The sequence below is a fragment of the Myotis lucifugus genome, unplaced genomic scaffold (genome assembly GCF_000147115.1).
Source record: "Myotis lucifugus unplaced genomic scaffold, Myoluc2.0 scaffold_1, whole genome shotgun sequence".
NCBI lineage: Eukaryota > Metazoa > Chordata > Mammalia > Chiroptera > Vespertilionidae > Myotis > Myotis lucifugus.
The window spans coordinates 25,129,250-25,156,305 of record NW_005871049.1 but is presented as its reverse complement, the minus strand read 5'-3'; the positions used below and the strand labels follow the sequence as shown (position 1 = coordinate 25,156,305).

At 35.4% G+C, this 27,056-nt stretch overlaps 1 protein-coding gene across 3 annotated transcripts in view; it reads right to left on the bottom strand.

Annotated features, from left to right (window-relative positions):
• Positions 1–27,056, bottom strand: part of FSTL5 (follistatin like 5) — a 579,511-nt gene that overhangs the window by 525,078 nt on the left and 27,377 nt on the right. For all 3 annotated transcript variants that reach the window (XM_006081840.3, XM_023753401.1, XM_006081839.3), the window contains exon 2: positions 5,742–5,883. In XM_006081840.3, the coding sequence (XP_006081902.1) occupies positions 5,742–5,867 (126 nt within the window). In that variant the 5' untranslated portion in view covers positions 5,868–5,883. The remainder of the gene's footprint in view (positions 1–5,741; positions 5,884–27,056) is intronic.

The window sequence follows — 27,056 nt, the reverse complement described above, 5'->3', positions numbered from 1 at the left end:
AGCAGGATGGTGAAGCAGATGAGCGGGAGCGCCAGATCAATGGTGAGGCACCAGTGGCTGTCATTGGGGCGAGCTTCTGGTGATTACTGAAAATTCTTTGCTCCCGCACACTGCAGTCCCACCGGGCACTCACACCTGCTGCCAGTGCCCGCACCTGCTGCTGGTGCCCACACCTGCTGCTGGCGCCAGCACCGCTTGCACACACTGCCGAGGCCAGCACCGGCCCCAATTGCTCAGCACTGTCAGTGGGCAAGAGTGGTGGCTGCCAACCTGATCGCCTTTCAGGGTTTCTCCACCCCCGCTGATCCTGAGGGGTAATCAGGGCTGGCAGCCGCCTCTTGCATCCTCTGCCAGTGATGGTCCCGCTTGCACCTGCTGCCAACGCTGGAGCCACCGCTTGCACCCACTGCCAGTCCCTGGTACTGGTCCCGATCACTTGGCGCCATCAGCAGGTGCAAGCGGCAACTGCTGGCCCCAGTCGTCCCTGAGGGCCCCCTGTTCCTGAGGGGCAATCGGGGCAGCAGCCACGGCTTGCACCCGCTGCTGGCGCCAGACCCAATTGCTCCGTGCCATCAGTGGGCGCGAGGGGGCTAGCGCCGTCAGCCCGTGGGAGTGGCAACAGCGGGAATGGGGCTGCCAGCAGATAGGGGCCAGGGGCTGTGACAGGAGGGGCTGGGCGGGGGCGCGGACAAAGGGCCAAGACCTGCCCCTGTGCCCACCACAGCCTCGCAGCCCACAGTTCCTTTCAAGGTGCACGAAAGCATGCACTGGGCCCCTAGTAGAGAATAAAAGAGTAATAACATCCCAAAGAGTGGAAGTGAAACAGAAAGTCAAGATGGTACAGCAAAAGGAGCCCAGGATTTGTGATTAGGTGATATTAATTTAAATTCTAGTTCTGTCTTTATTGATGAGAATAGACTATGGTTATGTTGAGATAACAACTCCCAAATCTCAGTGGTTTAAAACAGAAGTTTCCCCCGTCTATCCTTTCACATTACAAGAGAATCACTAATTAACCGCATGTTTGTTTCATCCTAGTTGTTTAGACTTGGGATATTTAAGTTGCCACTACCTTGATCAGATCTGTTTGCCATGCTGGAGGCAAAAGAGAGTTCAGGGAGATTTTACAGTGATAATGTTCAGCCCAAATGCATTGCATGGCAGTGCTCACTACTCATTGGCCAGAACTAGACACCAAGTCTCATCCAACTACAAAGCGTCGCACACAAAGCGACCAATTAATAAAATTCTTATTAATATGTGAACAGAATGAGGGGAGAATAGGAAATATATGACCTATAGGTCAGATTACTACCAAAAGTATTCATCGGGTAATGTATGTATTAAATCCTGAATCCTGCTTCCTAATTTGCTCAGTATGTGAAATTAAATGATTACTAAACATTTGTGAACCCCAATTTCCTCATCTATAAAACAGTAATAAAACTACTTACCACATAGGAATACTCAAAATTAAATGACCAAATGTATAGAATAAACCTAACAGAGAAGTTAACATATACTAAATGCCTGAGAAGATTAAGTTCTGTAAAGACCTCTCTGCAAACACCAATACTGCTGATGGTTCAAAATTTGGGAGACTTCAGGAAGTTCATTATTCATGCACATGACAATGAGACCAGCAGTTAAGCATCCCACTGAGTCTTCATTGAGAAGTTGGCCCTAAACCAGAGCTACAGCAACATTTAGGAGAAGACATTCATGTCAGTCTGGCTAAGAAATGGACATGGGAACACTGTGGTTGTGCGTATGGAGGGGCAGAGAGAACAATCTGAAAGAGCATTAGATGTTTTTTCTCAAGGTCAGTGTAATGTTGCTTTATCTTCATCATCCTCTTTATTTTTCTGTGGTTCCTTTTCCCCGTCTCAATGATTCTGTCTGTTCCCTCTCTTGTCCTTGGGAAAGTTACTTTACTTCTCCGAGTTTTAATGATATCATTTGGATAAACAGAAATAACATTCCCTGTATCCCAGGACTATTTTAAGTTTCAACAATTGAAAGTACCTAACACAATGTAAGTATGCACTGTTTACTTTAAAATAATGATAAATAAGATAACCATTTTGAGGATTTGAATTTAGTAACTCTATTTTACAATTCTAGAGTGCTAATGAATTCCTGCATTTGATATTCCATAAATACTTGTTGGAGAAACACATTGTATGAAATACATGGTTTGCTCTCTCAGACATATACTGTAGACTATAATTAAGATTTATATAATCAGAATGATGAATTTATGCTACTTGTGTTTATCTTGAAACACAAATATATTTTCAATCACACTTATGTGTATTTGTAAAACTTATAAGTATGCACATGTATTTATATTTAGATCTACAATATGTCCATGTAATCTCAGAAGTCTCAATTTCACTTTTTGGTTCCAAGAAGGGATTCATTACACAGTTGGCACACAAATATTTGGTAAATATGAGGTCTATACATATTATTTGTTTAGATTCAATGTACTAAAAGTCCTCTGGGGAAAATATGGAAAATGGCTAATCAGAACTGGAGATTGATTTTATTGATTATCCATGTTTTAGTTTTCTAGTCAATAACTAATACTTAATATTAGTGAAACATAATCCAAATAGAAAATCTCTTATGCATTACCTCAGTCTTACAGACATGTAGAATTTATATTTTTTGCAATTTAAATAAAACTATGTAGGTGAAAAAATAAATAGGAGGAAATTGTGTAATAATATTAAAATACTTTATATACAGTTTTTAAGCACTGTTTTGTTGATTTTACTCTGATTAAATGATAAAAAATAAAATTATACCTAATTAATTTACTAATTGTAATTAATGAAATAATTATAATAAATTAAATAATTATGTAGAATTCACTGAATACAAATACATGTATCATCCTAATTTGTCTTATTCTAGTCAGCAGATGGATTCATTCATTTCCTAGCTATTTGTTGAGTGTTTACCACCTGCCAAACACTGTTCTAGGTGCAGGAGTACAGCAAGATGTATAGTAGTTTACAACCTAATGGAACAAAACATAAAAAAAATAAATCAATGAAATATATATCTTGAGGAAGAGTGATGAGTTCTTTGGATGAAATTAGATATAAAAAGTTGGAGATAGGGAATGATTATGGTTATTCCATTTTCAATTATGGTTTGGGAAAGCCTCAGCAATCAAGTGGCATATATGCCTAATTGCAATGAGAGTCAGTGGAAAAAAGGATGACCAGGTATTTCTAGAATCTAAGTAATGAATGATACAGACAAAATAAAAAGGCTCTAAGGGGAAGGAAAGGTAGTTCCCAGTGGTCAGGTGGGAGTTGGGTGTGAGTCAAACTATCTGGTGGTTCTTATAGGGGCTTGCACAACTCAGGGTGCCTCTCTGTTCCTGTCAAATACACACTTCCACATGGACACACACACACACACACACACACACACACACACACACACACTCACAAAATGCCTTTTGTAGCTTAATTTCACTTCTCTCCCAAGTTGTTTCAAAATTAAGTACCACCATGATGTTCTCTGTCTCTCTGTTTTAAATACCAGCAATCAAGTATTATTTCTAGTTAAAGACTCTCAGAGATTCAATTAAATAGTATCTACTGTGTTCATGGCACAGGAATAACAGGATTAGAAAGTCATAGTTTTAACCTCAACATGCATAACTTAGGGCAGACACACAGTACAAAATTAATACTTATTGGGAATGTTGGAGTATGAGCCAATATGTTGTATTAACAATGTGTTTTGACAATATTCACAAAGGTGTTATTATTCCAAGTATTGGGATAGGATAAAACTGATTATTAGTCCCTGAGGTAGAGGACATGAATAATAATTTAAAAATAGTGGAATAAGGTCAATCCTTTCCTTGTATTTACCCAGACCAGAAACTTTAAGAACATATTTACTTTTACATGTGACTAAATTTCTACAATTATATTTGGCATTGAAGTATACGTTTACATTTATTCTTATTTTATTTTTTATTTTTCTGGCTATCAAACCTATCCTGAATGTTATCCCGAGCTAATTAACATATTTAAAGAATTTAGATATTCAGAAAAATCCTTAACATTTCTATGAATTTTGATTTCTCATTTATAAGATGAAAACAGGTACATCTTCATAAGATTGTTTTGAAGATAAAATAATACAATTCAGATCTTAGCTTAGTGTCTGCCACATAAAAATCCCAGTAAAGCTTAGTCACTCTATTAAAATACTAGAGGCCTGGTGCACAAATTTGTGCAAGGGTTGGGGGTTACTTGACCTGGCTGGGGATCAGGCAATCAGGGCCAAAAGGGGCCAATCAGGGCCATCTAGCCCAGTCCCAATCAGGGCTTATCAGGGCTGATCGGAGCTGGTCTGCCAGGTGGAGGGACTGTGGGAGGTTGCCTGTGGAAACGCACTGACCACCAGGGGGCAGCTCCTGCATTGAGCATCTGCCCCTGGTGGTCAGTGTGCGTCATAGTGACCGGTCGATCGGTTGTTTGGTCAACCAGTATATTTGGTCGACCAGTCTTAACGGTCACTTAGGCTTCTCTATAGAGAGATTATAATATTACGAAAGAATTTAGCAAATATATATATATAATGTAAGTGCCAAAGATGTGTGTTGAATGTAAGGGAAAATTAATATATATTTATTTTATTTTATTTTTAAACTCTATTGTTGAAAGTATTACATAGGTCTTCCTTTTACCCCATTAACCTCTTCCCGCATGCTTCCCACTCAGGCCCTCACCACCCATTGTCTGTGTCCACAGGTTATGCATATATGCATACAAGTTCATTGGTTGATCTCTTCCCACCTACCCTCCCCTGCCTTCCCTTCTATGTCTCTGGGTCTATTTTTGACCATCAGTTTATTTGGTTCATTAGATTCCACATATGAGTGAGATCATGTGATACTTACCTTTCTCTGACTGGCTTATATGTTTATTTTGAAAGTTTTTTTAAGACAAGTAGTGTAAGACATTTAAAAATATTTTATCTCTCATAATTAGTATGCTTTTTGTCTTTTTCTACTTTCTATGTAAACCAAAATGTATTATAAACTTTTATTTGATTTAATATTTACTTAAGTTTGTTATTTATACTATCATGATCTGTTATTACAATAAAACCACTAGCTTAATTTATTATGAGTAATCTATGTAATTTATATTATACCTAAATGTCTATTTATTTTATACTTGAATATATTTAACATAAAGAAGTATTTATTGCCAAAAATTATTTTTTATAAAATTAAAATGTTTTCATTATTTCTACAAAAACGAATCCTTTACCAACCTATGTATTTCCCCATAGTATAAAAATCCTTTCTTAGTTTACCTTTATAACAAATTTAAGAACATAACACTTTTGCTTTAGTTTTATAAGTTTTAAACTTAAAATTAATGTGGAAATAATCTGGTTGATTAAGTCTTAACACATTTAATTATTTTATAAAACTATTACTACTTGTTAACTTTAATAATATATTTTTAAATGAGCCATCTCTATACTTTGTCAAATTTTTCAAAATTCTAAATTTATACAAGTTTATAAATTACTAACATTTTATGTTTTAAAATGTTTATTTTTCATAATATGAAAATTATATTCTGAAAGCATATTCTTAAGTAAGTGCTCTTGAATGAATAAGAAATCAAACAACTAATAGTTTAGCTCCTAATTACTAGGAACTATGAGAAAATTCAGAATGGTGACTGTACCTTGTGTCGCAGTCTTATTAGAGGTTGATAAGACTTAAGGCCATATCCTACTTCTTTGCTAGGCCTTCCTTCTGACTCCAAAAAAATGAATCCAAGAAACAAAACAGCTGACCAGTACTTAAACATCCTTTTTGCTTTTCACCTGTGAAAATTAACATTGCAAGCAATCAGAAAATGCATTATATATTGAACAAACGTATTAAAAGGTATTAAATAGTGCAAAGAAATCTCCACCGACCAAATAAAAAATTATCAGCAATTGCCAACTGAATCCATAATAGATAAGCATCTCCAAATATAAATTAATATCCTCTTACCATAACAAATACAGTTTGTTTTTTTTCATTCATATAGCCCTTACAACATTTATTAAGTAGAATAGAGGGGCCAATAGAAATGCATTGAGGAGAAAATTAATAAAAGCAGGTTGAAAAAATTGTAAAAGAAAAAGAAAACAGTGAACCATGGATAAATTTCTAAGCATCCATACAGAATACAATTATCAACATATTTATAAATCTTGAATTCCTCTTTGAGTATGTTTGGTGAATAATGCTTAATAAAACTATAGTTATTATAATTCACTGGTAAAGACTGGTAAGAGATTAAGAAGACAGTCTACTATAGTAGTACTTAATAAACTGAGGTACTACAGAAACTATGCAAATGGGTCATATTAAGTTATGAATACATTTTTCCAGTAGTATTAAAAAGGGCATTTAAATAAAACAAAATAAATTAAAAAGTAAAAAATACAAAGAAATCTCCTAGAAAATTATTTTATAAGTGCTTTCAACAAAAATTCCTATGACTCTTTTCAATGTTCTGTTTTCAGATATACCAGAATATTGTAAAATGGCATTTATTATTACATAAACACTAAGCCCTTTTACAAACAGTTCAATTAAATTTCACTTCACCACTTTCACCAGCACATCTTTGTGTGTATTGTGGCAACCGAAGAGCTCTTTCTCCTCTTCAGTGAATCTGTACATTTAACTTCTTGAGCAACTTAACCAATTGACTAACCCTGTTAGTAAAGAGTTGTATATTTCAGTCTGACTATGGTCTGACCATAGTCTACTTCAGTGATGTTTCTATGTCGCTACCAAAGTAACAGTTCATTTTTCAAGAAATGGTCATTTTACTTGATGTCTATGACACCCCTCTCTTCTATTTCTATAGATTTTATGACAATTCTTCAGTTCTTTTTGTGAGTTAATCCTACTCCTTTACTTTGTTATTAAATACTATAGTTTATCAAATCTCATTGCTAGCCATTTATCTTACTCCATTCACTCAGCCCAGGCATTTTCAACATAGTCTATAGTTTCAAATACATGTACTGCTTCCCACCCACCCAATCTCTTGATTGGTATAGTTAGCCTACTTCACAGCTCCATCTTTATGTTTCAAAAGCATCTCCTCATAGCATACATACCCACATGTGAAGTCATGCTTTCCCAGATTTTCATTCATCCATTTACTCAAACAGAAACAAAGAGGACATCTTTGACATCTCTGGTTCCCTTACCTTCATACTAAACACACCAGTAAGTTCTGTTATTTCTACCTTCAGAAAATATCTCTCACATATCAGTTTCTCTCCAAGTCTACAGTCACAACCCTAGCACATGCTATCAGCACCGCTTCTTCCTAATCTGCCCCAATCACTTCCCTGCTGTCCTTCCACATTTATGTACATGAATCTTCAAGCCATTCTCCACACAACAGTCCCAGTGATTACAAAAAATCCAACAATTACATTATTGCCCTTGTCAGTAATTTTAAAATATATTAATTTACCTTTAAGGTAAAAACAAAATTACTAACATAGCCTGCAAATTCTCACAAGTCCAAGCTCAGCATGTCTTTCTCTTTCTCTAAATAACTGCTTTTCTGACACACTAATCTTCACTCAGTTCTTTGAACTTATTTGTTCAATTCCTACTATTGGCTTTTGTATGCTATTTCTTCCACATGAAATTCAATCTTTTCTTTCCCAATTATTATACAAATGCCTTCACACATCAAACATATCCTTCAAAGATCCTATCCATAATACTAAGCCTGAGTTAGAGTTCCTAGTCACTCACAATCATAGGTCAGTTTTCCTTTACTTCAGAACATCTGTTTATAATTATACAATATTAATATGATTGCATGAATGTTGGCCTGCTTCACTAGACTATACATCTATCTGTTTTCTTCTTTAAACTTCATAAATGCAGGGATATGGGGTGATTTTTTCAGCATTATATCATGTGGGTCTAGCAAATCACCTGACCCTTATTAGACATCCTAGCTAATAAAAGAGTAAAATGCAAATTGACCATCACTCCAACACACAAGATGGTCGCCCCCATGTGGACACAAGATGGCCAGCAGGGGAAGGCAGTTGGGAGGGACCAGGCCTGCAAGGGAGGGCAGTTAGGGGTGACTGGGCCGGCAGAGGGCAGTTGAAGGAGACCAGGACTACAGGGGAGGGCAGTTGGAGGTGATCAGGCCAGCAGGGGAGGGCAGTTAGGGGCAATCAGGCCGGCAGAGGAGAAGTTAAGTGTCAATCAGGCTGGCAAGGGAGTGGTTAGGGGAAATCAGGCAGGTAGGCAGGCGAGTGGTTGGGAGCCAGCAGTTCTGGACTGGCAGTCGGACATCCCTCAAGGGGTCCCAGATAGGAGAGGGTGCAGGCTGGCCTGAGGGAAAACCCCTCCCCCCGCCCGTGCATGAATTTCGTGCACCGGGCCTCTAGTTCAATAAATAAATGCATAAATGAATGAATGTCATCCTGCATTCAAGGGTAAAAGAAGGATCCTGTTTTCTTGCATTCTCTCAATGCTGAATGGATTCCCTATTTTCACTATGGCTACAAAACTAACCTGAGAAAAACAAATATTTTCATTTGTATTCCATCACTTTGCTGTCATTTTTATGTACAGTCTAATCATTTGCTCAGATGTAAATATGAGTTTTTAAGACCAATGAATGGAATATTTTAAATCCAAGGTAGAGTCCAAGAATAAAGCAAATGGAGCATAATATTCAAATATCTGAGAAACATATTATGCTCCTTTTGTGCTCAACCAGGAGAGGTGGGAAAGAAGCATGACAACAACTCTGTTCCTTCATAACTCTGGGTAAAGGTGTTGTCATACATTTCTTAAAAGTGCTCATATTGCTCATATAAGGGTTTCTTTTCCTCTTTTCTAATTTTCCTTCCTTCTCTCCCTCTCTCTCTTCCTCTCTTTCTTTTCTACACACACACACACACACACACACACACACACACTCTCACACACTTACGTATATAACTTTGGGACACCCTGTATTTGTATACACATATATGGCTACAATTATTTCATCCACTATAAAATATAAAGCAAGTTAACAATTAATTTTAAAAAATGGCCAAAAATCACATAAACCTTGTGTGATTCCACTTCAACTAACTACTGAAATATCTTCTCTGCTAAAGGCAATAGGCTAGGAATATCTGCTTTTAAGAAATTTTACAAAGAGTTTATAAAAACAACTCAGTGTGCTGATGCAGGACATGCAACCTACTTGTACTATTTTAAGTAACTTCTCTTATATTGTTAACAATGATTAATTTCTTCATTGATAGTGTTATGAATTTCAAGTCTAAATTTTCTTAATAATAAAAAGTACAAAAATAAAGATATAATATAAATAATTTATTTCAGCAAAAGCTTTCAAACAACTGAAGTAATTTACTTGGTATCACAACTAAAGTGAAAGGGAACTAATATTAAAAGTCAAATAACTTTTTTAAAGGGAACTCTGATTTCTATTGCAGATAGGCATTTGAGCTCAGCAGTGCAGTGTTAGACAAGACAAAGGACAAAGAATAGTTTCTGTGTTCATCTTATGCAAACAGCTACCTTGTAATAGTGTCTCAATAGAAATATTACCAAGAAAAATAATTGAATCCAATTATATAGTTATAAAATAACAACCTAAACAAAAAGATAGCTCTTCTTTATAAAAGCTCAGAAACTAATTGTCATCTTCTGAGTTTTCTTCAGCTACACGATCCAAAGATGTCATTATTATGTCTTTAAAAGTTTACTCATCCACAGAAGGTGTTCTGGAAATTGTTTCTAAATCAGCAGTAATCAGTCCCATGATATACTGGCTGGTGAGCTCACTTTCTCAGTATAGTAACCTCTGACAACCTGTTAGGTTTTCATAATTAATTGGCAGATTGTTGTCAGCTCAGTAAGAACACAGAAAGCACTTGACTGAAACAAACCGGCTAGAACAGATGGTGCAATAATGATCCTATGACTTTTCCTTGTAACCTCAACATTTATATGGAAGCATCAAAAAACAACCTCATTATTAACTTTGAGAAAACAAAATGCACATGTACCTAAAAAAGTATCTGCCTAACATTAGATTTAACAAATTTAGACTTATAGATGCTAAAGGAGATGGACAGAGGTTTCGCTTCTTAAAAATTTATGTCGTTCCCTGAGTCAAACTTTTATCATACAGTGTGCTGCTTATGGCAGTAGGATTTAGAATAAAGTAGTTATGTTATTTAGTAGATTCAAATTTGAGACATTTTTATTTGTTTACACATTCTCTAGAATCTTACTATTAATCACTCGAGAAAACAAACTGAGATAGTGAAAGTATTGCCTTAGTGTAGCATTTGAGATGGGGAAAGATGCTGTGGATTTGTGCCTTTGATTAGAAAGAATGTCAAGATGAAGCAAATCCCTCACATCATCAACATTATTACATGTTGCAGAGAAACCAAGTATCCTGAGGGTTTCATCTGGAGTATCCTCACTGGCTCTCACTCTACCCTGAAAAACTACCACAAGCTTTCAAGAGAAGAGAAGAGGTCCAAAGACTAAGCCGTTGGGCAGCTTCAGTTGAAATAGAAGAAGAGTACATGCTGCTAGGAAGTAGGAAAAATAAAAAAGGTGAAATGGTCAATCTGAAAAACAGAATGATAGAAATTTTCATTGGGATGGGATGACTGAAGCCACTGCTCTTGTCATCACCTGACCTGCTATATTTTTATCAGTTTGTTTGCTGTTCTCTGCATCCATCCAGAATGTTAACTCCATAAAACAAGGCTCTGTTAGTCACTTGTGTCAGAGCAGTACCTAGCACACAGCATGAGTTCAATAAATATTTTTGATAAATAGATGAATGAATAAATTAATGATGATAAGTAATTAATTTTAAATAGCAGGTATACATTAAGGGATTCTTAATATTCTTCATGTAATTGAAAAATAATCATTAAAACTGTGAAATCAAGTTAGAAATTGAGTTGTGGTTATCACAAAAGTTTTTTTCGTTTACACCTGGATCAAAATTGGGCTTTCAATGGGTAGTTCCTCTGGAAAAGCCTCCTTTGTCAAGGACAGACAATCTTGTCATTCCTTAGAGCAACTAAAATTGAAAGGACCACAGAGACATCTCTTACATTGATCAGGCAAGTCAATTATAGCAGCTGTGTCCGTCTTTGATCCACTCTAACTTCATACCCACCCTTTGAACTCTGTGGATGAATTCTAAAGTAATATTTCTCTTAGAAAAACTATTCCCCAAAGAATCCAGTTTTACTATGGGCAGTGGATTCTCTCCATTAATGTACTAACTTCAGATACTCATTCTAATTAAAGAACAAAACAAAACAAAAGCTAAGAGTCATTGCCTGCATGTTGAATAACCATAAGGGAGAACAGCAAATGAAGGAAGGTCACATATACCCCCCTAGACATACGGGGATGGTACCTTGTGGTATTTAATTATGCCAAAATAGTTTCTAATATGTATTATTACTTACACTGAACCAATATATAAAGAGAAACATATTAAATAAAGTGTCCAAGTTTAGAAAGCTGGTTAGTGTCACAACTGGTATCTGAACCCAAGGCTGATTCCAATCAAATTTAGCCCATTGTTCTGTTATTTAATTCTACTTTTAAAAAACACATAATGCGCAGCACAGGAAATATAGTCAATAATGTTGTAATGATTATGTATGGTGCCGGCTGGGTACTTGAAATATCAGGGTACCATTTTGAAAAATATATGATTGTCTAACCACTATGCTGTACATCTTAAACTACAAAACAATATTGAATATAAAGTGCAATAAAAAATTAAACAAAAAAGACATATATAATGATGCAGAAATAAAGAGACAGCTTGTAAAGAAGTAGCCATAGAGAAAAATAGCTAATTTTTCTGGCTGAATCCTACTGGAAAAGAGAATCTTTCACTTATATTCTCTTTATATCAAGGTAAGTGAAGATAGGGGATAAACAAATGCAGTGATATGAGAGAGCAATGGCTATGTGACTTCTATGTCCAGGCTACCTGGAGAAGGGTCTTTCAAATCTCTATGGCGCCACTAGCAAACATGGAAGTTTCTTCAGTTCTTAATTATATGATTATTGGTTCATGTTGTGAAAGTGTCCAAAACTTTTAAATGTAATGCTCTATGTTGAAAGATTATAACATGCAGTACAACTTTTTTCTCAGCATCTGGGGTAAGAATAGAATTAAATGTGTTAAATAATGAGAACTGTGATCATTAAATTAATTTCACTCTTTCAAAGAAGAATGAACTTTAATTCAATGACATCTGAATCCTCAATTTGGATGAACAAAACTGTCCAGATTTTAATCAATCATACCTTTCAAACGCCAGCTTAATCTGAAACTGAGAGAGAAGCTCAGTGTACATGAAATATATTCATGCCATTTCAGAGGAACTGCAGTGTAAAATGTACATTGTAAGCTTGCACTGGGAGAAAGAATTCATGCTGAATTGTATTTAATTTTTTTAAGATTTATATACTCTGCTTTTAACAAATGAAAATTCCACATTATGGAAAGCATTTTAGGTGGGAAATATTTGTTTTCTAAAACCATCCCTGCTTTGCACAACTATTGATGCTGCAGCTATATTAATTCTTCAACTGAAAATTTTTAAATAAAATATTTAAGTACAATATAGAACACAAATAACAGAACTGAAAAACATATTAGAGACCTAGTGTAACCTCTTCTTTGAGGAAAATGAGAACCAGTGAGGATAAAAGTTGCACCTGTAATGAAAATAGGAGCAGGCCTAGAATGCAGCTGATCCCAAGGTCAGTATTTTAAAAAAATACTGAAAAATGCCTTACCTGAATCTATTCACTATGGAAAGACAAAGCACACGTGTGCAAATGCTTCAGTGTCTAAGGGACCACTCAGAAGCTACATCTCTTTAAGCCCCAACAACTTTGTACTTACTACTCACTAGAGTTTCCAAAAGTCCACTGAAAGGACATCAGTGTCGACATCTTTACAGAATCATATTGTTTAAGTGCAATTTTTGGGAAAAAATTGTCTATATGTTTCTTCATCATAATGATCTCCACTGGGAAGATAGTTCTATATATTTATTATTAAAGTTATAGATGGTTACAGTTGTGATTATATAATTGCAGTTATACAAAAGTTTTATATATTTAAATAAAATATAGTATTATATACATTTTATATATATTATATATATACACACATTATATATAAAACTTGAAAGATAAAGATATGGTTATATAATCATCTAGATGTTTATGGTTATAGTTATAAACAGTGATAGATGATAGATAGATAGATAGATAGATAGATAGATAGACAGACAGACAGACAGACAGACATAGATATACACTGAGTGGCCAGATTATTATGACCACCCCATCAATACTTTGTTGGGCCACCTTTTGCCTTCAATACTGCAGAGATTCTTCTTGGCATTGACTCTACGAGATGTTGAAAGGTGATGCGAGGAATCTGACACCATGCCTGGTGAATAGCACTGTCCAGTTCTGTGAGATTTGATGGTTGTGGAACCAGCTGCCTGTGGTTCTTTTAACTTTGTCCCACAAATGCTCAATTGGATTGAGATCTGGTGATTGTGGGGGCCACCTAAGCAAGGTAAAGTCTCCCTTATGTTCTTGAAACCACTCCTGCACAATACGAGCACCGTGGCATGGCCATTGTCTTGTTGGAAGAAGCCATCTCCATTGGGATACACCATCAACATGATAGGATGAACTTGATCAGCAACTATATTTAGGTATGTTGTGCTATTCAGACGTTGTTCCACACAAATTAAAGGGAAATCATGCCAGGAAAACATGCCCCAAACCATAACACTGCCCCCACCAGCTTGAAGGGTTGTACTCATGCATGTGGGGTGCATGCTTTCATGCTGTTTCCACCAAATTCTCACTCTGCCACCTGCATGATGCGACTGGAAACGTGAGTCATCGGACCTCATGACTTTTTTCCAGTGCTTGACTGTCCAATCCTTGTGTTCCTGTGCGAATTGGAGACGTTTTATCTTGGTAACTGCAGACAGCAAAGGTGTTCGAATAGGCCTTCGGCTTCCATATCCCATATGATGCAGTGTACGGCTAATTTGCCTACAAACGTCAGGTGGTCATAATAATCTGGCCACTCAGTGTATATTTTTAACACAACTTTGACAACTATAAAACAGAATGAAACTTTGAGTCTAGCTGACTTAATCAAAACATTTCTTTAAATTTTATAACCTTACAATAGGATGAACTTCAAATGCTCTGAGCTGGTACCTCAAACTTAGACAAAACAACCCAACATACAGTGACTCATATTCATTCTCCCTAAGGACTTTATAGTAGTCAAAGATATGTTATGTGTAGCCTGAAACTAAATTAAATACATATGTCCATTTTTATGATTACCTTTAATAGATAATATTAAAAATACACTTTATTCAATTCTTTTTATACAGTTTATTAAATCATCTGCTGTCAGTTTCTTCTTCACAGTGAATAATCTGAGTTATTTAAAAAATATATTTGATCTTAATACTTTGGATTATATATGTTGGTACATATACATAATGGACCATCAATCTTCCACCTTGCTGAAAGCCATGGTCTATGACACTGTACAAAATGACTGCTTAAAACTATGTTTTTATATGGACAAGATAATGTGATATATCTCAGCACGCTACACGTAGCTTTTCTCTACGGTATGTCTGCCTGGCTTATGTGTGAAAGGTAAAAAATGAAGCAACTTCAATATTCTTCTCATATTTTTGGATGACATTTATTTCACATGTTGAATTTCTGAGTTTGGACTAATTTTCACAGAAATCTGACAAAACAGGCATTTTTTTCTTCTTGTGGTTAATAATCTGAAAATATGTCTTTTTAAAAAGTGTACCAAAAGTATTTTTAATGCTGAGCAGCAGCATGCTTTGGTAGAAAGAACAACAGACTAAGAGTCAAAAGTTAATAGATTTTACTAGTGGTTATATCCTTAAAATGATCTTAACACTTGCATTATATTTCTCCACCTCCTGTAATCCAGCTTCTACCAACTAATCTATTAAGACTGCTCAGACAGAAGTGACCCATTTACTTAACCTTTTCTCCATTTAGTTTCAATCACAATATTTTCATGATTTAATTTCACCTTTCTGGCCATCTTCTTACAGTCTCCTTTTTCACTTTCTTTCATTCACCTGATCTCTTAAAGCTATATCACAGGCTTAGTATGTTAAAATAAAAAAAGAAAATTTTAATCAGTATAATATAGTTCAATTTTTCTTTATTTTTAATATTATAGTCAAGAACAACTTAAGGAACATCTATAGTCATGGGAATGGAAAGTTATAAAAATTACTTAATTCTTTTCAAAGTAAGTAACAAATGGAAGTAATTATGCAAAATAAAAGTAATCAATGACATTGATCTTAGTTTTTGTGGATTTAAAAAATTATTTCCTCCTAAACATGATGAGTGTAACTTATAGCACATTGCAAAATTTTAGCTAAAGATGACCAACTTAATATATGGTTTGTGTGAAATATCTATTACCCTACTTTGTATCTAAACTACAATAAGTTGGCTTGATATAATATGAAAAAAATGAGGCTTTAAAAGGTTAAAAATAATAATATATTGTATGACCTTGAAGATATTGCCCTAGTTCAAGAGAAGAGAAAATCATTACAGGTTCTGTCTTCTGAATTCATTGCCATCTACCTCACTGAGCACTTAAAATGTAAATTAAAGAAGAATGCAGCTCTTAGAATGAACTCTGACTAAAATCCCAAAGGTACTATGTTACAGACTTTATTTGCTATTAAAAAAATTATTGCAATTTTGTCAATGTCAGGCAGATTTTAAATTCAACCTATTCCATACCAAGGTTTCTAGCAGCCTATGTTCTTTAAAGGGAGACTACATTTATTGTACAAGGGAAAAAGTATTCTGTCACAGTTTAACAATGTAGTGCTACTACACAGGGAACAACTTAATGGGCTCTGCATTTAAAACTGAAATACCTTGGGGAAAACTGCCCATTCGTTCAGGTCAAGAGTCTCAGAGGTATTCTAGCTCATATTTAGAAAAGTGTGAGGAGACTCCAAGGATGGAGTCCACCGTTAGTAATAAAAGTCATTGGGACCCAGGGTATTTTCCAGAATGACATCATGACTCCCCCAAAGGGAGATCTGGGCCACCCTGGTGTGCAGGGAAAATAGATTAATGTTATCTAGTTCCATATGAGGATTTTCATAACGTTTTTCACAATCAAAACCTCCATGTTTTCATGCACAATCCTACTTTTTGAACCAAAACAGACAAGTAGTTAAACTTTCCAGTAAATGCCTAATTAGAATGCAAAGCAATCATTTCATCTAGTTCTGTGGCCAGTGATTAAAACACAGCAAATGTCAAGTTAGTTTTCAGCAATTGACACAAACAACTTGAATTTTATTTTATAGAGTTCAAATTTAAAATATAAACTACAGGTTAAAGGTTGAATGAATATTTTTAAAACAAATTTATCATATTTGGAAAGAAAAAAACTGAAGAAAAACAAAGAGCAGTAACATGATGTTTTGTAATGCTAAAAATATTTATTGGATATTTACCCTGCTTCAGGCACAAGTATACCATATACTTTCACATTCTTGATAACAAGATATCAACACAAAATCTATTAATTTAGGTAGACTATACATGTGAGTCCAGGCAATATAACCATAACAACTTTTTTTAAATGTTACACCTTTTGAAGCAAATGTTTCTAGAAGAAAATAAATTCAAGGACAGGTAGAGTTTGATCTCTGAGAATCTCAGATATGAGGTCTTTTGGGGTAACTCCTTCTAATTAAGTAGGGGGAAATACCACATGGAAATTAACCATATAGTTAATATTTGTAACAAAAATTTAGTAGCATCATCCAAACCACAGATGATTTGCTTCAGGACCCTTGTAATTCTGCAAAATCCACAGTAACCCTGAGAAATACACACACACACACACACACACACACACACACACACACACTAGAGGTCCAGTGCACAAAATTTGTGCACTGGAGGGGAGGGGCCCTCAGCCCAGCCTGCACCCTCTAGCAGTCCAGGTCCCCTCGGGGGATGTCCGACTGCCGGCTTAGGCCCACTCCCCACCACCACAGCTCCACTTGCCAGCTCTCCCACTGTGGGAGCGCACTTACCACCAAGAGGCAGCTCCTGTGTTGAGTGTTTGCCCCCTGTTGGTCAGTGCGCATCATAGCGACCAGTCATTCTGGTGTTCCACCATAAGGGTCGCTGGGCTCTTATAAGATAGAGGTGTGAGTGTTTTTTTCCAGAACATCAGTTCCCTAATTCTTCTTATTCTCTGGGTAATGAATATAAACTCCCCAAAGAACTGGATGGGCTTAACATTGCTAGTAAATTTTATTTCCCTTTCCTTGTTCTTATGGAATTAGAACGAGAAATGACTGTGGTGATTCCTTGCATCCTGAGGCTAAGAGTAACGTCTCTCAAGGTTCTTTAATAAGGGAATCTATTGCGAAATGTGTCCTTGAACACCCAGATAGTGGCCAAGAAAATCCTGAATACTACCTTGAAAATCTATCAAACTTTCCCTCAGGCACACTGAAAATTCTTCTTTCATTTTTTTACAATTTATTTATTTAAATTTAATTTTAAATGCTATGTAATATTATATTGGTTATAGCAGTTTCATGTGTACAACATAATGATTTGACATTTTTATAACTTACAATGTGAACACCCCACTAATCCTATGAATTGTCTGCTTCTTTTATTTCTTTACTTTCCTAGAAAAAGCAAACTACAAGCTTGACTCTGCCCACTAACTATCCTATGGTAAACACAAAAATAGGTGAGGCCAACATTAGGGAGTGGAATTGCATCTGAAGCATGGAGGAAAACTAGCTCAGGGGACATCACTTCCATTCCTCAACTTTGGCTTCTAACATCTTTTTTCTTTCTTTTTATTCCTTTTTATTTTATTTTATTTTTTTCTTTATTGATTAAGGTATTACATATGTGTCCTTATTCCCCCATTGCCCCCCCACCCCAGCTCATGCCCTCAACATCCTAGTGTCTGTGTCCATTGGTTATGCTTATATGCAAGCACACAAGTCCTTTGGTTGATCCCTCCCCTTAGCCCCACCGTCTCCTGCCTTCCCTCTGAGGTTTATCAGTCTGATCAATGCTTCTCTGTCTCTGGATCTGTTTTTGTTCATCAGTTTATGTTGTTCAGTGTATTCCACAAATGAGTGAGATCATGTGATATTTATCTTCCTCCAACTGACTTGTTTCGCTTAGCATAATGCTCTCCAGGTCCATCCATGCTGTTGCAAATGGTAGGAGTTCCTTCCTTTTTTAGCAGCATATTATTCCATTGTGTAGATGTACCAAAGTTTTCTAATTCACTATCTGCTGAAGGGCATTTAGGCTATTTCCAAATCTTAGCTATTGTAAATTGTGCTGTTATGAACATAGGGTCCATATATCCTTTCTGATTGGTGTTTCTAGTATAGAAACCATCAACAAAACAACAAGAAAGCCTCCTACATGGGAGAACATATTTTCCAAAGTTATCTCCAATAAGGGTTTAATCTCCAACATTTATAGGGAACTCATACAACTTAACAAGAGAAAGATAAACAATCCAATCAAAAAATGGGCAACGGACCTAAATATACCCTTTCGAAAGAGGACATAGAGAAGACCAAGGGACATATGAAAACATGCTCAAAGTCACTAATCATACGAGAGGTGCAAATCAAAACGACAATGCTGTACCATCTCACACCTGTTAGAATGGCTATCATTAACAAATCAACAAACGACAAGTGCTGGCGAGGATGTGGAGAAAAAGGAACCCTCCCGCACCACTGGTGGGGAAGCAGACTGTGGAGCACAGAATGGAGTTTCTTAAAAAAAAAAATAAAGATAAAGACGAACTCCCATTTGACCCAGTGATCCCACTTCTAGGAATATATCCCAAGAAACTAGAAACCAATCTTTTTTCTTTTAAATAAAATTTGAGTATATTTTCTTCTTTTAATTATAATGTATTCAATTTATTGAATTTTTAATGGTTTGGAATAAAACTGTAATGTTTAAGAAAACACCTCTCCTTCACAAAAATCCAAAGTTCTTCAGTTTACTTTTTCAATTGATTTAAACAGATTTTAGTTGTAAATTTTCATTTTATTTTTACTTTTGTTCTAGTAGGTTGCAATTTTTGAAAAATGTTTATCTGATTTAGAATTCTGTCTTGGTCAAATGTTTTATGTTTCCTTGTATCTGTTTTAATTTTTAAAATTCTCTATTTTATTTCATTAACCTATCTATACCTATACAACTACCACAGATTATAACCACTAGAGTTTGATAATAATCTTTGATATTCAGTTAGAAACACCTTAGATGCTTTTCTCTTCCATGTACATTTTGATGGAGCACATAAAGTTTTTCATCAGAGCTTATTGTGTTTTATATCTGGAATTTATATAATCCAAAGTCGTTTATCACAGATGAGGGACAACAGTCAGTGTGACACAAAGCTGAACTCTGGTGGTACTTAGATAATTACTTCTAGTAATATGTCTAGAATATTTCTAGACACATGTATAGGAATATTGCTGGACATAAAATTTCCTAATACCTAGAGAGTTCTTTCCAGGATTTATTGAAGATTCTAATCAAATAACTCTATATAACTATCCTATTATAAAATATGTAGTAAAATAAAGATACCTAGCTTTAGAAAATGGGATAAAGCTACTGGTATTTTTTTGTACTGGTCTAACAATGTGTTTTAATACTTACTATGCATACTTCTGTAAGAACATTTGCAAATTACATCTTTTTCTCATTGTGAAAATGACTTATATACAAGAGATTGGTCACACTTTGGCAGTATGTCATCTTCAAGTTAAATTTAGCTTTCAAACCTCATTGCTTAAGACTTTATCTGTTTTATGTTTAATTAACTCATTTGTTTCATTCAAATCCACATTTTACATGAAGTATAATGCTTTGAATATTGTAGTAGTAACTTATTATCATTTGGATTTTAACTTTAAGAAAATGTCTCCCAGAGAACTCAGTTTAAATTTAATATTCCCAAATAAATCTCAGCAAGCATTCATATTCTTCACAAAAATAAGTTTAAAAAAACCTTTATGGTGTACTTGATGTTACATAGCAAATTCTTAATTAAATCATAGTATTCAAAAACATCAAGAGAGCAGTATGTGCAGTCTGCCTCAGAGAAAAGTCTTAAAACAATGCTGTGTAATTGTGAAACCTTTTAAAAATGCCATTGAATTGTATGACAGCATTAAGAGAAGGCATCTCTCAACTCCATTTCAAAAACAAAATAAAATTAAAACAAAAAATAAACAATTATATTTAAATCAAATAATAATTTAACTTAAATAACCCATTTTATATAAATATCTTATGCAAATGCTAAATTTAAATAACTATTAAAACACAATTTTCCAAATTTAATAGCTTCGGGAATAGTACTCAGAAATATATCTGCTATGAAGGAAAGAGAGAAAGAGTTTGATCAAACAACTATCAAATCTATTTACTCATCACAAGATTTAGAATGTACCCTTTATAAGGGGCAACATGCTAGTACTATAAGTATATTTTAAGAAGAAAATACAGTAAGATAACAAATATGAAGCAACAGAATTCTAAGAACCTAGAGGAATAAAGTCCACACAGGTATTGAACATTTTTTCATTTTCTGAAATCTCACTGCCATTTTAAGCAACAAACTGAAGGTCGTGTATGTAAACTGACTGTATTCTGCTAACCCTGAACAACTGATCGAGTGTTTGGTCAAAAAAATCACTTGTGTCAGTCTTTGATAAACTTTCACTTTGTTTTATGTTCTCACTGTTATGAATTCATTCTTAGGAAAAAAGAATTTCCCTATATCCGTAACTTTAAAATCACCTGTATACCATTTTTCATCATAACTATAAATTCAACCCTCATCAAGTGCATAATAAAGAGATTCAGGGGTTTGAAAATTATAGTCTTTCCAAACAAGCTCAATCAAGCTTGAACACTATGAGCACTTTCTATGCAACTGATTAGGAGAACTCGTGAGCTAAATATATATGACCTATGTAAACAGAAGCTTATTATATTTACAATCATATTTTTAAATGACTGATAGTCTATATAAAATTTAAAAAAGCTCCAAGTGTATGTGATTATTTTTTTCTTCCTAGCTTTTTGTGTTTATATAAGCTGTGTTAGCTCAAAGAGCACTATAGAAAAAGCTCTTCCAAATATGTCAAGCCCTACAGAGTTAAAACAATATAATAATAAAAATAGCAAATGTGTGGTGAGTTATTACCTTATTGAAGTATCTATGCTACGTAGGTATGAATAACTCAATTTAATGCTATGAAAATAACAATAACAACCAACTTAGACTGATGTGTTGTGATTTGGCTAATATGACCACACTGATAAAAGATTCGAATCCTTTTTAGTCACAATGTCCAAAAGTCAGTAATTCTAACTAATTATCAAGTTATTATAGAAGAGGCACTGGTTATATATATATTTTAAATGTTCACCTTATCAGTTTACCATATCAACATTTTCCTGGTCTAGATAGCTTATGAAGTATTAAATATGATCAATAATTATGTCATAATAATTTATATGTTACTTAGATTATTCATTTCCTTAGGCAAATTATTCCTTGTTGATATATGAATGTGAATCCTAATGGTGGTATCTTCAAACCACATTATTCATTAGATATGTAAGTAATATTAAATGACAAAGAAAATTACTTTTAATCATGTTATTTTAGAGAGTGATCTTGTCTAACCCAAAGATATGTAACCAATGCAAAGACACCATTTGAATTAGAATAACTTGTCTTATACTTACAGCAAATGTGGTGATTTACATACCATTGTCTGCTGTGTTCACCAAAACATAATACCATTAAAAGACATAAGAATTTACTTAAACAAGCAGGAACACATCACCACACAGCAGTCAGCCCTTAAATTAAATAGAATTAGAATCTCAGGTGATATATGGGTAATTGAATGATCATGGAACATGCTTTCTCTTTAGAGAGAGTAGGATGTTCTGTATTTTGTGGACTAATAAAGCTTTATTAATATCTTATATTTAATAAATTAATCTACAACACTATTTGTTTGAACTTCCACAGTGAAAAATATTGATTGTGGTTATAACAAGGTCACAACTGTTCAATGTCAAAATCAACTAGGTCAGCGGCTCTCAACCTGTGGGTCGTGACCCCTTTGGCGGTTGAACGACCCTTTCACAGGGGTCGCCTAAGATCATCCTGCATATCAGATATTTACATTACGATTCATAACAGTAGCAACATTACAGTTATGAAATAGCAACAAAAATAATTTTATGGTTGGGTCACAACATGAGGAACTATATTTAAAGGGCCAGAAGGTTGAGAACCACTGAACTAGGTTTTAGAATGTGGGGATCCTTTGGCCACTTAGGAACAAGTTCATCTTCTCTAAAACTGATTACCTGGGGACATCACTTTAAATTGAAGTACGTTCCAAAAGATATTCCCTGGTTATCTAGAAGACATGGCTAAGCCATTCAACTGGCTTTACTGAGATTACAGTAATGAACTGTCACAATGATATAAAATTATTCCATGGAATTGGAGACTACCTCCAATAGCAGGGTGTTCTCACTAAGATTCCCTGCCTGGAAAGACACCAGAAGAATCTGAATGAAAGTCAAAAGCTTCGGGGACACTGCTCTACACCATTACCACATAATTGCCTCCCCTAGTCTTTGCCTTACCTTTCTTCCCATTCAAACCGGCAGACCTATGCCCAAAATGATCAGATTTGGGTGGCCAAGAGAATTTAAGATACGGAGTGCTTGTTAAAGGTTCTTAGGCCCAACCAAAGAGATTCTGATTCCAGGGTTCTTGTATGAGATCCAAGAATTGGCATTTTAAACAGGCAGCGTAAGATGATTCCAATATTAGTGGGACAAGTCCTATACCTGTAAAAAACTACTCTGTACTATTTGCTATACTCACATAAGAAATACATTAACCTCAAGTACATATATTAAGCTTGCATACCAAGGTCTAGCAAAATATTTGTGGGTGATTATTTTGCTTCTATGAAACTGAGTGTGAGGTTTCAGTGCCTGAATATTGGTTTTGTTCTTGATCTAAGCAGGGGCAGGTGGACTTGTATCTATTTAAAGTGCCTTCATTTACAGGAGTAGGGGAGAGAAAAAAATTAGGGTTACAGTGCTCCCTTAGTGGTAAAATATTGCATGCTTTAGAATTTTAAAAATCTACTCTTTACAACCTGAGATAATATTGTTAGTGTTAGTGGCATCAACAATACCTACCCAGCAAATGTTTTTCAGAGTTTAGCAATAAGGCATCTCTGCTATAGGTGACATATTAAATAATCTTCAGAGGCATGAAGGAAAAGTTGCAATCAAGAAAATTGTGGGTATTTATATTTCTTATTGGAATTTTGCCATCTGCTCTCTGTGAGGAGCTAATTCCATCTTATCTTCTAGAGGAGGTTGTTTGGCTCCCCAAAGATTATCAACCTGTGAACTCTTATATGCTAGTAAGTGATTATAACAATTTTTTTAAAGTCTGAATTTTTTAATAATATTAGAAATAGATCAAAACCATTTCAATGTGCAGCAGGGAAGTGGCAGTAAGTAATTCTAAGATATTTTCAGAAGCTTAGAGTGTTAGTTAATCTAAGTATTTTTATATGCATTTGAGCTTTTAACAATATTCATGCTACTCAAAAACACTAAAAGGAGGGGAGGAATGAAAGTCTGGTCTGTAGTTGAGCCACTGAGACAGAGCAGGTAAATGCCTTCTCCAAGGTCACACACAGTTGAAGGTCACGCACTAAATTTCAGCTCCTCTGGTTCCTACTCCTGTTCTCTACAGGACACGAAACAGAAGAGGTAGGTGTGCACCGTGCTAACTGATGCTTTTTCTTCAACTCCCTGTGCTTCCTTTCCTTCTTCTCACCTCCACCTCTTGTTTTAAAGGCATTTTATGTAACATCTTATTTTAATATAAATATTGAAAATATCCAGACACTTTAAAATGCAGCCCTTCTCTCAGACTCGTCATTTGTTTCAGTGAGTGTGAGGCATTTGGTAGACCTGATAAATATATGTAGAGTGAAGGCATAAAGCTCTGTCATAGGTAGTTCCCTTGAAATTATGAACCTTTCTAAATTTGTGATAATTGGTACTATAAAGAGATGCTTCATTTCTTCTGCTTCTGCTTTTAAGGAACATTAAGTAAGCAGCTCTACAATATAAAGGATAGAGATCAGAACGCACATTTATCACTTCTTTTCCGTCAGGATCCTAACTACCAGGGTGCCTTGCACTAGTTCACAGAGGGTCTCTGACTGTTTGGCCTCTCCCAAAAGAAACTAGACTCAGCCCTCAGCCCATTTGGTGAGAGCACCATCCCTATATACCACAGTTGTGGGTTCAATCCCCAATCAGGGCACATAAAAGAATATACCAATAATGCATAAATAAGTAGACAACAAATTCATTCTCTTCTCTCTTCCCTCTCCTCTCCTCTCCTCTCCTCTCCTCTCCTCTCCTCTCCTCTCCTCTCCTCTCCTCTCCTCTCCTCTCCTCTCCTCTCCTCTCCCCTCCCCTCCTCCCCTCCCCTCCCCTCCCCTGCCCTCCCCTCCCCTCCCCTCCTCTCCTCTCCCTCTCTCTCTCTATCATTTTAAGGACATTAACTGGACTAGTTCTTCATTGGATGCGCACCTAATCCTGGGAGCTGGGGAACTGAGATCTGCTCCCAACTTGGTACCACATTGGGTAAATCACGGAAATTGTTTTGGTGTTTTCAGCCAATCGTGGGACCTAGGCTGAATGACCTTCATGGCTTCTTAAAGCTCAGAACTCTCTTTCCTGTATAGTTTATTTTCTCTCACATTGACCTATGGGCCCCCACATTGTAAAATGTTGAGGAATAAGAATTATCCTGGACATTTTAAGCATAGTGATATCTCAGGCGACGGAGGCTTGATCCAAGTGTGCTGTCAGAGAATAATTTTAGGCAGATGACCTAGAGCTATGCTCAGGAATGCAAAATATCCTATTTTAAAATATGTGATTACACTGTCCCTGTAGTGTCTCATCTTGCAACGTGTATTTTTATCTGTAATTGGTTAATGGACTTCAGGCTAGCAATTATACTTTTCTGTTACATGACATAGGGGACTACCTGAGAATATTTTAAGAATGTTTTAATTTGTTTATGAAATGTATCTGAAAGAAGGAAAAAAGGTCTTAGTAGCTCATGGGTTTCCAAGGTGAATTATTTAACAATGCAGTCACATTAGAAGAAATTTACAATTTAACCCCTTCTCATTTGGCTCCTGGAGATCCATAGTCCCTTTCACATGCTGGAAAGAAGGGTGAACAGCAAAGGTATTATCCTGCACAGGCCTCGCAGGAGTTATTTTAATAAAATGGAATCATGACTGCTGATCTCATTTTCCCGTAAATGTTCACTGCTCAAACTCAAGGAATGGCTGTTCACCACCACTGGTATTTATAATCAGTGTTAACATGGGAAACTTAGACAGTCAGCCAGGCAGTCCTTTTCTTCTCTTGTTAACTGGGCTTGTTATTACTGTTTCCTCCATTTCCTGGAGGATTCCTGTACATAATCATGTCAGCTGCTAAACTGGTGGGAATTGAAGCTATTATACATTTTGAAAGCAAGCATTAGCATGTGCTAACTTAAAAGGTACATAAATTAATGCCTTGCACTCCACTTTTTAAAAAATTTATAGCAGCTCTAGTGTTTTGGTGGATGTGTGTTGTCAGCAGAGTACAAGTTGAGTTTTACCAATTATCTATTTAATTAGATCATTATGGAGCCAATCGGAATAATAAAGTCTTTAAAATGGATTTACTCAGATTTTGTTAATGTTATTATTTGTTGAAATTATTTTGTTAAGCTCTTTATATTTGTCATACTATTATTCAGAAAAAATAACACTTCCATTTCATTTATATTTGTAATGTAATTAATAAGTATTTATTAGAACAGAGTATTTTTATTGTTCACATATTTTTATTATAAAAAGGATATATCTTCATTGTAGTCATTTATTTAAAAAAAATGAGTAAAAAATGCAATAAAAATTACTTGTGCTTCCACAGTCCAGTCAATGATATGTAGTATTTTGGTGGATCTCCGTTTTTTCCTTATGCATATTGCCTAAAATAAATGCCTTATAGTTCAACCCATTTTAATATGGCTTCATCCACCACTGCTTCACAAAACATTATTTCACTGAGTCATTTACATACTCATGGTTAAATTTAATGAAAATCTCTAAATACTTTATCTGTCTTGGCTTTCCCTAAGTACGTGGCTATCATTGTATGTTTCAAGCTCTATGAAGTCAGGGATCATACCTGCCTTGTTTCTAACTGTCCAGTGCTAGTACAGTGCTTGGCATGTAGCATGGCTCCTTGGGTATTTTGTTAAAAAATGGTCATGTTCTTCATCTTCAAACAATACTTCCATTTTATTGCCTGGCAATGAACCTGTGGATTTTCCATCTGAAAGGGTGTTTAAAACCTCTTTTATATTCTGTTGCTCCTCTCTGTATATTTTTAATGGTAGTGACTTTTTTTTCTTTTTTTTTTTAAATATATTTTATTGATTTTCTACAGAGAGGAAGGGAGAGAGATAGAGAGTTAGAAACATTGATGAGAGAGGAACATCGATCAGCTGCCTCCTGCACATCTCCCACTGGGGATGTGCCCGCAACCCAGGTACATGCCCTTGACCGGAATCGAACCTGGGATCTTTCAGTCCGCAAGCCAACGCTCTATCCACTGAGCCAAACCC